The sequence below is a fragment of the Bos grunniens genome, chromosome 3 (assembly GCF_055505025.1).
Source record: "Bos grunniens cultivar Pamir isolate PY7600 chromosome 3, Bosgru_T2T1.0, whole genome shotgun sequence".
NCBI lineage: Eukaryota > Metazoa > Chordata > Mammalia > Artiodactyla > Bovidae > Bos > Bos grunniens.
In genome coordinates, this window is record NC_141167.1 from 75,557,678 (window position 1) to 75,571,269 (window position 13,592).

Below are 13,592 nucleotides of genomic sequence, written 5' to 3' on the forward strand. Positions count from 1 at the left end.
CTTATAAAGGTTATTTTCTAAAAACAGTCCCAGAGTCATATTTCTTAAAACTAAATAAAAACTAGAAACCATTAGCTACTGGTAAGAAAAGGCATATTTAGCTAGTAATATTTAGATGATGAAAGAAAATACGGATGTAGCTTCAACATGATCATTTGACCTTAAAAATACTTCAGAGGAGACCTGCAGATCATACCACATTAATGATCTAAAATGGGGAATGCTCTGTGGTACCAGAAGGATTCAATTAAAAGATACATATTTTTCACATAAAATGCATTTTTTTTTCAGAGTCGTGGTAACAGATGAAGACATTTTTGACTAGCAGACCAGTCAATCTGCTTCTGTTATTTTATTATTAAAAATAATAAAGCAGTATTATCAAAATAGCTGACCTTCTGTACAGCTAAAATACATGAAAACAGGCACTGTCAAAGTTAAATCAGTTATTATTCTGGCAAATGAACAGGTAGAATAAAATAGTGAGCCCAAATAAAACAACAGAGGTAATGCATATTGGGAATCTGCTGCATGATGCAGGGAACCCAAAGCTGGTGCTCTGTGACAACCTAAAGGGGTGGGAGGTGGATGTAGGTGGGAGGGAGGTTTAAGAGCAAGTGGGCATGGGTATGCCTATGGATGATTCATATTGATATTGGCAGAAACCATCACAATACTGCAAAATTATACTCCAATTAAAAATAATATAAAAAAAATCACAGAGGACTTCACTGGGGGACCACTCGTAAAGAATCTGCCTGCCAAAAAAAAAAAAAGAATCTGCCTGCCAATGCATGGGACACAAGTTCAATCCCTGGTCCAGAAAGACCCCACATGTGCAGGATACTGAACCCACACTCCCTAGAGTCCATGCTTCACAACAAGAGAAGCCATCACAATGGAAGCTCACGCACCGCAGCAAGAGAGTTGGCCCAGCTTGCCAGGACTAGAGAAAGCCCACATACAACATCAAAAACTCAGTGCAGCCAAAAATTAAAACAACAGAATTACAAATCTATCGTGTTTTGCTGCTATTGGGAAACCGAGTATGTTCTTGGTATGTTCTCTGTGTGTGGGACTGTGCTATTAAAATAATTTTGTACTGCATTCTTCTCAGTAATAATTAATAAGAACTACAAAGTCCTTCCCCAACCTTATCCATTAAATTTATCAACTCAAGTGGGTCTGTTGAGTCCTGACCTTCATGCCTCCTTTTAGGGATTCCCAACAGCCTAAAGCATTTCTGCAGTTCTATCTGATCTGTCAACAGCTTTTAATACCAGCATTTTGGGGGATTCTGTTATCCTGTGAAATTTAATCTCACCTATTTAAGCTTGCAGAAAGTTCTGGAGGGAATTATTAACAGATTTTCCCTCATCTTCTTAGAGGATAGTGCTGAATGATTGGCTGGTTTCCCTAAGGACCCTTGGCTGCGAAGTGCTAGTTTTTCAGTAGCATCCTATTTAGCATGTGTGTGAGGCCACAGGGGAGACTGAAAGACATTTGGAATCAGAATTACATCAATATGCTGATGATGCCTCCACATCTTCGTTTCATCAAACCTTATATTCTGTAGCATTAATGCTTCCTTAACTAAGATGGAAAATGCCCCAAAACAGCACACTGCTTATAGCTCTAATTAGACAGTGGGAAACTAGATCGATGATACATTAGAGCAGTGGATCAGCAGCTTCAGCATCACCAGGGAACTTGTTAAAAATGCAAATTCTCAGGCCCACCCCACACCTACCAAATCAGAAACTGGGATGGGGCCCCAGTAAGCTGTGTTGAATAAGCCCCTCCAGGTTATTCTGATGCACACTAAAGTATGAAAACCTCTGATTAGTTAAGTGGGATGTGCTTGTCACTGCAGCATCTATTGGGTAGTGATTCTTCACTTAGTAGATTAAAACATTTATGGATCGAATTATATGGTTCTTTGTTATTAACCATGTAAAAATTCTTGTTAAATCTAACTGGCCTAGGTAGTAATTTATATTTGCCATTAAATGGTGAGAAAACTTTATATTGTTCTCTAGTTCCCTCCTCTTTCAAAAATTACTTGAGGATTAGACCACAGCTTTGGATATATACATGCTGACATGCCTGACAGTGAGGCCTTTTACCAATAGACAAATTATGTTATTTTCAAATTCCACCCAAGAGTCAAAGCCCAATAAACAATATACATATTTGAGAAAAGCTCTAAATGTCAATCTTCATTGACTTCATAGAAACCAAGTGTGATTGCAGTTTGTGTATATTTGGGGTAGAAAGCATATGAGAAATAGAAAAAATACAAAGAAATTAAATTTGGTATTAAATTCTTCATATACATTAAAAATTTGTCTCAGGATATTCTCAAAATCTGTTATCTTAAAGTAGATACATGATATTGACTTAGCAGTTTCATAAGCATTAGCACTACCATGTCCTAGGCCTCTTTGATGTATGCAAAATTAAATAATGGTCAAGAGGTATTAACTTGCCATCTTTACAAATACTGGAAGTCCTCAGTCTGAAAAATGCATATTCACAGGCCAGTGATCCAACCCTAAAATCCATGCACCTTCTGTTGCTGTATTATTCCTTCTTTAACACTGAAAACTTTTGCCTAGAATTCGCAAAAGAAACTTCAAATGACTTATGCTGTTAACAACTAAGCTAATTTGGTAAGTGTTAGCCTTTTCAATGCTAGAAGCCCTGGATGCTTATTTTCTCCAGAAAACATTCATTCCACAATTATTTATTAAACATTTTTCATGTGACATTCATTGGGCTAGGCAGGGGAAGAAAAAAAAGGATGACATAGCATCATTCTCATAGAGCTCACAGCCCAGGGGTTTTAAGACAATGTAAATGTTTTCATTTCTTGTAAACTAATAATAAACATCCAAACATTTGTTCTTCTAGTTTTAATTAAGCCCCAGTTCTGGTTGAGTCTACTAAGTTCTACTGCAGGCAATAAAAGAAGTTATCCCACCAACCCATTGCTTCCTCCCAATACTTTGATGACCATAGTTCATCCCACCAAGGCTTGACCTTCTGACTGAGCAATGCCTGGAGTTTGATCCTTTCCTTCCTATAAACCAGTCACATCAACTAATAGCCTTGTTGTTGTTTAGTTACTAAATTGTGCCTGACTCTTTTGTGACTTCATGGACTGTTCCCACCAGGCTCCTCTGTCCATGGCATTTCCGAGGCAAGAATATGGAGTGGGTTGCCATTCCCTTCTTCAGGGAATCTTCCTGACCCTGGAATCATACTTGCATATCCTGCATTGCAGGCAGATTCTTTGCCACGGAGCCACCTGGGAAGCATCTAACAGCCTACTCTCACAATTAGCCCCTGAATAGCTTCCCTGCATCTAACCCAATACCCCCTTAGTCAATTATCAACAGAGCCATCCTTTTAAAATTTAACTCAGATCCTGGTGTTTGTCTGCTCAAACCAGTTCAAGGATTTCCTCTTTCCTCAGTAAATACTGGCCTTTGGAACACTTACAAGACCTCATCACATATAGGCACATATTATCCTCTCATACTCGGTTCCAGTCATACTGACTTTTTTTTTCTATTTCTAAAAGTCCAAGAAACTTCCTCAATCAAGGGTGAATGCATTTGCCTTGATCTGTAACATTTTTCTCCCAGATGTCTACATTTCCTCAATGTCTTCATTTTTATGCCCAAAAGAAGGAAAGTGAAGTCACTCAGTCATGTCCGACTCTTTGCAACCCCATGGACTGTAGCCTACCAGGCTCCTCTGTCCATGGGATTCTCCAGGAAAGAATACTGGAGTGGGTTGCCATTTCCTTCTCCAGGGGGTCTTCCCGACCCAGGGATTGAACCCAGGTCTCCTGAATTGGAGGCAGACACTTTAACCTCTGAGCCACCAGGGAAGCCTATGCCCAAAAGTCATAGTAATAGAAAGGCTTTCCTGGGTCACCCTGTTTAAAATGGAAATCTCACCTTCTCTTTCACCATGCTGCTAAGTCGCTTCAGTCATGTCCGACTCTGTGTGACCCCAGAGATGACAGCCCACCAGGCTCCCCCGTCCCTGGGATTCTCCAGGCAAGAACACTGGAGTGGGTTGTCATTTCCTTCTCCAATGCATGAAAGTGAAAAGTGAAAGTGAAGTTGTTCAGTTGTGTCCGACTCTTAGCGACCCCATGGACTACAGCCTACCAGGCTCCTCCGTCCATGGGATTTTCTAGGCAAGAGTACTGGAGTGGGGTGCCATTGCCTTCTCCCTCTTTCACCATAACCTCTCCCCAAATTCACACTTCTTATAGTCCTATTTAAATTTTTGTTCTGCATTGCATTAACCACTGTTCAACATACACTTATGTGACAATCTACTTGCTTGATCGAGTATCTTTCCTTACCAGGTATGAGCTCCATGAGCACAAGATTTTCTATCTGATATGTTCACTGCTGTATTCCAATTGCCTAAAACAGGCTTGATACACAAAGGATGCTCAATAAACTTTAAGCTGATTAAACAAACAAGCAAACAAAACTTCTACCCTCTCAAGTAATTAATTATCTGGTCTCATTGTGTTTGTGTGTGTGAGTGTTTTCTACTTATGTAGAAATAGCCACGACTCATTTCTAGTGACCCTTGCCAATGGAAGATGACTATAATATAAAGTATGAAGTAAACTGACATTGCCATTCCTGTGTGTCTTCCCTTCCAAATTTCAAGGTGCTTTAGATTTAGAAAAATAAGATGTAAAGTACTTAGTTCAAAATTGTTCAAGTACTTATTATTTGCTGAGGTCCTATGCTATACATGAGGATATAAAGATGAATAACATTAGCTCCTGTCTTCTCTCATCTTAAGCAAGTCACTTTACTCCAGGATGACTATTTTCCCTGTATTTGTATCAATGTAAGATTGCACTTTTTTTTTTCTTTTTTGCTCAGTCGTGTCCGACTCTCTGCGACCCCATGGACTATACAGTCCATGGAATTCTCCAGGCCAGAATACTAGAGTGGGTAGCCTTTCCCTTCATCAGGGGATCTTCCCAACACAGGGATCAAACCCAGGTCTCCCTCATTGCACTAATTCATGCCTAAAATAGTGCTCCAGAAAAAACTCCTAGGATTATAAGACTATCTCCACCTTAGATTTGAAAGTCTGAAAAAGAGTGGATGGAGAAAAGCCCTGGAGAATAAAATTGACATTTTAAACTCAGTCATGAACCAATGGTGACTCTGATATTTCAGTGAGATTAATCTGCAATGTAGTTAGCCTACATGTGACAAATTACCTATTGACTACAGTTATAATTCTTGCCCAGTATAAAGACTCCAAATATGTTCAGGAATTCTAAAGCAAATCAAATTCATAATACTGATTTGTATAAAATAAGTAATTTATCTCTCTATAAATACATTTGGTTCCTGTTCTCAGAATTAATATCCTTTATAAGGTATTATCTTTCTTAACATTAAAATTTGAGAACTCTATGGTACATGTACCCAGCTGATGTCTCAATCAAGATTGGTCACCAGTCTCCTGTAAGAATGATATGATTTAAAATCTGTCATTTTTAGTAGTTAACTAATTAATTCTAAATAATGCTTACATTAGAGCTCAAAAAATAAACGATAATCCCCTTGTTCTATTGGCTTCATAGAATAATGAATTGACTATGACATATATATGTGTGTATATATATATATTTAAATGTAGCTTGTAAATTTGGTTTACAGAAAATTTTGAATGTCTCTAATTACCACATTCTCCTAATATCCATGCATCATTTTGGGAAGAGTATCTATCGTTAGGATATGGAAGACTTAGCACATTCCACTGTTACTAGTTAAATACAACATCTTTCAATGATATTAACACAGAGTAAGAAGCACTTGTGAAATGACAAAGATAAATTCATTTTATCCAAATCAGTGTTATAAAATAATTTTCTTTTCCTTTGAATGTCTGTACTAAAAAATAGCAACTATGGGTAACCCAGAAATTTTAAAATTTGCACTTCACAATCTGAAGAACATTCTAGTGATTTAAACTAAGAGCCTGCACATTAACAGTTGTATCTTCTAAAATCTGTTGCATTACAACTCCATATTTTCTGACGGTTTTTTTTTTTTTTTTACCTCCTCAGGGACAGCTCTTATATTAACAAAGCCTTTTCTGAAGACGATGAACACTCGGCGGGCTCCACAACGTAAAGCGGATGTTGCACAGTCGAAAGCTGTGTCTCCAGCTCCGAGTACAATCACGGTTCCCCGTATCGACAGCAATGGAGAGTGACAGGCGCACATTCCTGAATGATGAAAGGAAAACCCCATTTTCAAGTAGAGAAACCATTTCTGCATGACAGCTCAAAAGATACTTGTACTCAAAGCAGTGTAAAATTGCATCTTGCAGTTTTCCAGGATGGAGTGTCACTATCAAATTATTCTGCTTCATTGAAAGACAGTTTTATTCCCACTTTAAAAATATGCTCATATATGTAATTTCATAGTCAATACCTTTAACTTCTTTTTTTTTCTTTCTAGAAGGATATTTATAACATATTTTGAAGAGTTTGAGTCTTAAGAAGCTGGAATTAACCAATTAAAACTCTCTTTGTCAAAGTTGTGATGTGTATTTTTAACTTACTGTCATTAAGTTTTTTTTTAGAAGGAAAAGAGTGATCCTTGTGATCTGGGTTAATAATCTGCAGTATTTCATTACAACATTTTATTTAGATATCATAAGAAATCTAATGTGTAGATTTCTAATGTGTAGCCCTGTTGTATATTATATTTGGTAAATTTTGAAAATTAACATGCTGAGTCTGTTCCCTTTATGTAACTGAAGAATTTCTAAGAATTATTTTCTTCAAATAGTTAAAACTTTTTCCCTTTTCTTTTTGCTTTTTCCTGTAAAATTGAACAATAAAAATATTAATCTCCAAGTGAGCATTTTTCAACAGCATTTATATAAAGATTTAATGTCCACATGAAGATTCTTTTAAAAAGTGAAAGGCAGGTGTTTGCTATATATTAGGTAGCATTGTATTATTGGATTAAATAAAATTGGTGACAAGATAAATTACTATAATTTTTGAAATGGTACAAAGATAACTTAGTGTTATCATTTTGCTTGAAAGTTTCTGTTTGGGGTTACATAATTAGCCCCTGTAACTCTCAAATACATACTATGTGTACTAAGATATTCTTGCTTTCCTAGCAAGCATCATGTTCTCTTGGAAGAAAAAGATAAAGATAGTACACAACTTTAGCTGTAAAATTCTGCAGATTGATCTAAGAGAGGCAGTTTCTTGTATTTTTCAATTTAGGAGAATAAATGTAAGTTCTTATGTTTTCAGTAGGTAATTATATGTTAGAACAGCTTAAGTTCAGAATTCTTTAAAAGTATGTATTTAAGGAGTTTGGCTATTGGTTTTTAGGGAATACCCTGTAGTTTCCTTCTCACTAAGATGATGACCCTAGCCTAGTCACAGCAGAAGACAAGCATAGCTTCCGGTTCATCTTCCTGTTATGTGAAGTGATAGCACACAGAGACTAGGTATTAGGGTAGTCATCAAAATGTTTTACTTTAATTTCATAAAACTGTGGTTCAAGAAGGGACTGAATCTTTCTGCTTGTGTGGATAGAAATAAAGAAGACACGATCACTTGCCCCATTTTAAAACAAACAAACAAAAATAGTTCCCAAAGTGAAATTGCTGCAGTTTCTTATAAGAACACCTTCTGATGTTTGTTAAGGCACTCTTATTTTGAAGCAACTTTTCATAATGCAATTTAGACCTGTATATAATACAGTGAAAAGTCCTTATGATGATGTTCTATTAGGAGGATGGACAGTTATGTGATTCTGGCTAACAATCATATCAGATTTTTTTTTTTTACCTTGCTATTATGAAGGATGAACAGGAGATCTGGAAATTTTCCTACTGATCCTGGATTTAACATAATTGTATAATACATATAACAACATAGGCAGTATTAGGAACAGAAGACAATTGGTGATACCTGCTTTACTGCTTTTGGCTACAAGAGGCAGAAAGTCTTTGGAAGTGTAAAACCCCTGGTCCTGTGTCAGGCCTTGGAAGATGTGATCCTTCTTGGGTTCTGGCAAACCTAAGTAATACAAATTTATAAAATATTATTAGCAAGAAGAGTGACTTTTCTTACCGACCATTAGAAAGAAAGTAGAAAGCTACACTCATTAAAATGATGTGGTTCTAAAAGAAAAAAAAATATAACCAAATGAATATAAAAGTGTACAGAAAACAATGTAACAGACATCAGAGTGTACTTTTGATATAAAATTTTTGTACTTGATAAATTGTACTTTTGATGTATATGTAAAGCATACGTCATAAATCACACATTTATGTACACATAATTAAAAACATGAATACACACATATAGTGTTAAGAGGGAAATCCGCTTATACTCTTTCCTCATAACAAAAATAATATTTCTGAGTACTAAAGTGCTAAGTATAAAAAATTATCAAAAAAACTAAATGAAAATGTGAATTTGTATTTATCTAGTTCCTAAATATGGAAGCTAATTATAAGGGGGAAAAAAGACTAAAAGACTTCAAAGGAAAAGAGTTTTACCACAAAAATTCAACTACTTCTACATTTCAAAATATACACAAATTAAATAGTAAATGATTAGCTAGAAGACTATTTTGACAAATAAAATGTCTTTTCTATATAAAGACATTTCTCAATTTTAATAAGAAACATTAATTCTCAATAGAAGAATAAACAAAGATAATAAAAACGGGATAAAAAAAAAAATACAGCTTATAAGCACCAGAAAACTTAAACCCTTTAGTAATATAAGAACTGCCAGTTAAAACAATGAGATATGATTTTTCTTCTATTAAAAAGTAAAGGATTTAAGAAAACTACACCATATGGCAAGGTTAAAAATGGGATTTGTTATGCTCCTTTGGTAGAAATTTAGTAGAAACTGGTGCTCAACTTCTAAAAAAAGTTTTGAATCTATCATAAGAAAACACTAAGACATGCAAATAAAGGTTTAATGTACAAAAATGGTAATTGAAAAAAAAAATGAAAGAGAGAGACAAAGAAAGGATAGTGGAATACAAAAATGCCAACAGAATGAATAATACAATTTTATTTTAAGAAAAGAAAAAGATAATAGAATAAAATGCAGTTATTAAAACAAACATTTGAAAAATGTGGTAACAGATTGCAATAAAAAAACAATTTTAAATAAACCAGCAGGACACAAAGCATTGTATATTCAAGTTTTGTAAAAAAATATATATACATATATATATATAAGCAATATAATCTGAATAGTGATCATTTCTGGGAGTGGGATTAAGGATATTCCATTGTGTTTGTTTTTTTTTTTTTCCTTATTTGCCAAATGGTCTGTAATATTCATGTATCAACTAATTAGGAAATAATTGCCAACAGTTTGAAAAGAATATGAATAGGCAACTAAAATGTTTTCAAACTACAATTGAAACAAATCTGATAGCTTTCACTTCACTACAGGAAAACTTTTCATCTCAATTCCATAAGGAGGAAATTTAAATTTAATGTTATTTACTATCTAAAATTCAGTAGACCAATAGGCCATTCCAGAGAAGTAGGAGTTTATTTCAGAGTTAAATGAAGGGCAATGGTAGTTGGTGGATACAAAGAGCAAAAAGCATGGTGCAAGGGATGAGTTTTGTTGTGTGAGATAAGGTAGATACAATATTTGACCTGAAAACTGAATGGGGCTTGTGGATTGAGTTTGTAGCCAGCAATAAACCACTCCTGTCCCTTCAAATTAAATCAAACGTTTTTCTTCCTTGTCCATCACCTCCTCCATTTACTCCCCGAAAACATTTGCCTTTTGTATTTAGATTATTCTAAAAGCATTATTTTAAGTTATTTTAATTATTTAAGAAAGTTAAACAAATCATTTGACTTGCCTTTGTCTTACTTCTCTATAACTGAAAGGAGGATAAGTTTATTTCTTCATTTGCTGACATTGATGAATATACTTTAGTCTATTTGTAACATGGCAACATATTATATTACATTACACTACACTTATTCCTATAATTACATTACATTTATTACATAAATGTGTGGTTATTAATGTAATTATTTTAGAAAGACTGAGATGGGGGTGGATACACTTACATAAATAAGAGGTGACTAAGTACTTGAATATCCTAATGACAAAATAAATTTTCTCAAAAGTTATTAAGATGATTGTAGTTTAAGCTACATTTGATTAGTCAAAGGAATATAAATCATTTTATATACATATATATAAATAGACATATATATTTAAATAATGACGTGTCACTCCTCTTATATTACTATACCACAGAGATTGTGTATGTTCTATGATACTCATTTTCTCATTTTCCTGTTAAAAAACAATAAACAACAAGGAAAATAATGTGAAGTGTTTTGCAATTTCAAGGTGATATGATAAGGAAAAATGTTTAAGGCAGATCAAAAATAAAGCACAGAGAATGCAAGTGGTGGATAAGAATTTCAGTTTCTGGTAACAAAGTCTAAGATCATTCCTTTACTAATTCCTAATCTGATCTTTTTCACTATTTGCTAGGACTAAGGCAAAATGGAGATTTACATCTGTGCTTAATTTCTGTAGACCCACTGCTAAAATAACTGTTATATAAAGAAATGCAAGGCATTCTTATTAAGTGCACTAGCTGACCCACAGAGATGATGATTTTTTTTCTCTCCACGAGAACTATTTCATGAGAAAAAAGCTTTGGTAAAATTTAAATTTCCCTTTTTCACTTGAATCAGACACTGACAAAGATGACTGTGTTTCCTGTTTTCACCCCACTCTGCATTTATCACTGTAATGAATTTAACATTTACTAGCTCAGATTCTCCCTGTAAATGTTCCGGAGGGCACCAGTTACATATCCTGACCTATAGATATTGGCTTGAGGAGAGGAAAAATGAGCCAGTAACTAGACAGGGTCATTATGACTGGGTTATCTCTGCAGCCTATTTAGCCACATCCCAGTTCACGCACACTTTGAGATTCCCAAGGTCCATGGAGCCCTTCTCTCCCACCTGGGTGGCTGGTCATCCAATAGGACCATGTATCTGAACCTCTTCTCACAGACTCTCAGGTACTCCAGCCCAGCTGTCAGAAGTACCCTAATCCTCTGCTAACCATGACGGCTCTTGGGTGATTAGGAATAGGGTTTTGTCATCAGATTTTGGCATGAGTTCGTCCTCTCTCATATTTCTGACTGTGGTTTTCTATAAGTTTCTATGCTAGTTTTATGTATACCTAGCTAAGTATGCCTGTCAAATTATCAACCAAACACTAATCTAGGTATAACTGTGAAGGCATTATATAGATGTAGTAATATCTATAATCATTTGATTTTAAGTAAAGGAAATTACTTCAATAACCTGGGTAGGCCTCATCCAATAAGTTCAAAGGTCTTAAGAAATAAAATGTTTCCTTAAGGAAGAAGAAGTTCTGTCTGTCTGCTGCCCTGACCTATACCTTTCAGATTCGTCAACTTCCACAACTGTATAAGCCAAATTTTTCAAATATATTATACCACTCTTTCTATCTTATATTTCCTAAAGTTTTTATCATTTGAGAGAGCCCTGAAATAATTCATTACTCTCTCTGATCTTCTACCTCTGCATTTCTAAAACAGGAATAATAATTATATTCTTGCATAGATGTGAGATTTAAAGGAATACAAAGCATTGGGACCTAGTACATAGTAAATGCTCAATAAATATTAGCTATTAAGATAGGGTTAGCTGTGAAAATAGGGGAAGTGAAAAGCAAAGGAGAAAAGGAAAGATATACCCATTTGAATGCAGAGTTCCAAAGAATAGCAAGGAGAGATAAGAAAGCCTTCCTCAGTGATCAATGCAAAGAAATAGAGGAAAATAATAGAATTGGAAAGACTAGAGATCTCTTCAAGAAAAATTAGAGATATCAAAGGAACATTTCATGCAAAGACAGGCTCAATAAAGGACAGAAATGGTATAGACCCAACAGAAGCAGAGTTGGACTATAAAGGAAGCTGAGCTCAGACGAATTGATGCTTTTGAACTGTGGTGTTGGAGAAGACTCTTGAGAGTCCCTTGGACTGCAAGGAGATCCAACCAGCCCATCGTAAAGGAGATCAGTCCTGGGTGTTGAGGCTGAAACTCCAATACTTTGGCCACCTGATGTGAAGAGCTGATTCATTGGAAAAGACCCTGATGCTGGGAAAGATTGAGGGCAGGAGGAGAAGGGGATGACAGAGGATGAGATGGTTGGATGGCATCACCAACTCGATGGACATGGGTTTGGGTGAACTCCAGGAGTTGGTGATGGACAGGGAGGCCTGGCGTGCTGCGGTTCATGGGGTCGCAAGGAGTCAGGCACGACTGAGAGACTGAACTGATTATTTGGTACTTTCTATTTTTTTTTTTTTTCAAATTCTACATCTTGTGGCAAGGAAAGAATAAAGCTTAAATAAAAGTAAAGTATTAAACTTTAGCAAATTTAAACAAAGTGCTACAAAAGAAGAAAAATGAAGCAACCTTAAGTGAAATACGAAAGATAATGAAACTTGCAAATACCCATCTATCAAAGGAAGATTTCCCTGAGAGTAGGAGGCATATTAATAAATAAGGTACGTGTCTATACTAAGATGATTTCAAAATGGCACTGAAATGACTTTTTAATTCATCTTTCAGTGGGAAGAAGGAGGTTTATGAATAAAGAGAAATTGACAAAGATTTGACGAACAAAACAGCTCAGTATAATATATGTATAGTGTTCTTTGTCTTTCAATAAGGCCAGATAGTTTCTTTGTTCCCCTAGAATAGTTACTGAAGTTTTTGGTTTTCCATCATGTATTTATACAAAGGAACACCTTCTTAAGAAGCACTGAAAGATTATTATTTTCAATTCTCCAAAAAAAAGAAAAGACAAAATTTTGCTTACATTACAGAAAATCTGACTTAACATGTATTGATTATTTACAGGCACTGTTTTAAGTGTCTGACTTATAGGCAGGTGATTTTTATATACCAACTCATTTAATTCTCCAAACAACTCTGTAAGACAACTCTTTATTATCTGCATTGCAGATAAGAGAATTCTGATGAACATAAAGATTAAGTAACTCTGTGGAAGGTCATAGAAGAAAGAAGTAGCAATGCCAGTTTCTAACCTGGACAATCTGACTATAGAGTGTGTATGTTTTAACTTGAAAATGCTGCCTTTGCCATATACAAGGTTTTAATTAGGCCATGTTATAATGTGTTGCTACATAACAAGTGATACCTAAATTAATCATTCAATCTTAAACTGTGTTAAGATTGACTGTAAAGCTCTGGATACATATACAACACAGAATGTTCCTCTCTAGTGGGAGAGAAAAGACTGGCTGCTTCTCTAGACTGTGTCTTTGTTTTGTGATTACTTTCCCTAGCATAATTCCTTTTGAAAATGTTTTCCTCCTTTAGTGTATTCCTCTTGGCTGTCTACTGGTTATTTTTCAATGATTTGATATTCTTTGAAATCTGTATCTCTGCTTTGTTTCTGAAGCAGCTCCCTCTGGAGC

General features: G+C 35.2%; 1 protein-coding gene across 1 annotated transcript in view; it reads right to left on the minus strand.

Moving 5' to 3' along the window:
• Positions 1-13,592, minus strand: part of DPYD (dihydropyrimidine dehydrogenase) — a 927,694-nt gene that overhangs the window by 537,453 nt on the left and 376,649 nt on the right. The window contains exons 9-10 of the mRNA XM_086391370.1: positions 8,006-8,113; positions 6,120-6,289 (exon numbers count right to left, since the gene is read on the minus strand). Coding sequence (XP_086247496.1) covers positions 6,120-6,289; positions 8,006-8,113 — 278 coding nt within the window. The remainder of the gene's footprint in view (positions 1-6,119; positions 6,290-8,005; positions 8,114-13,592) is intronic.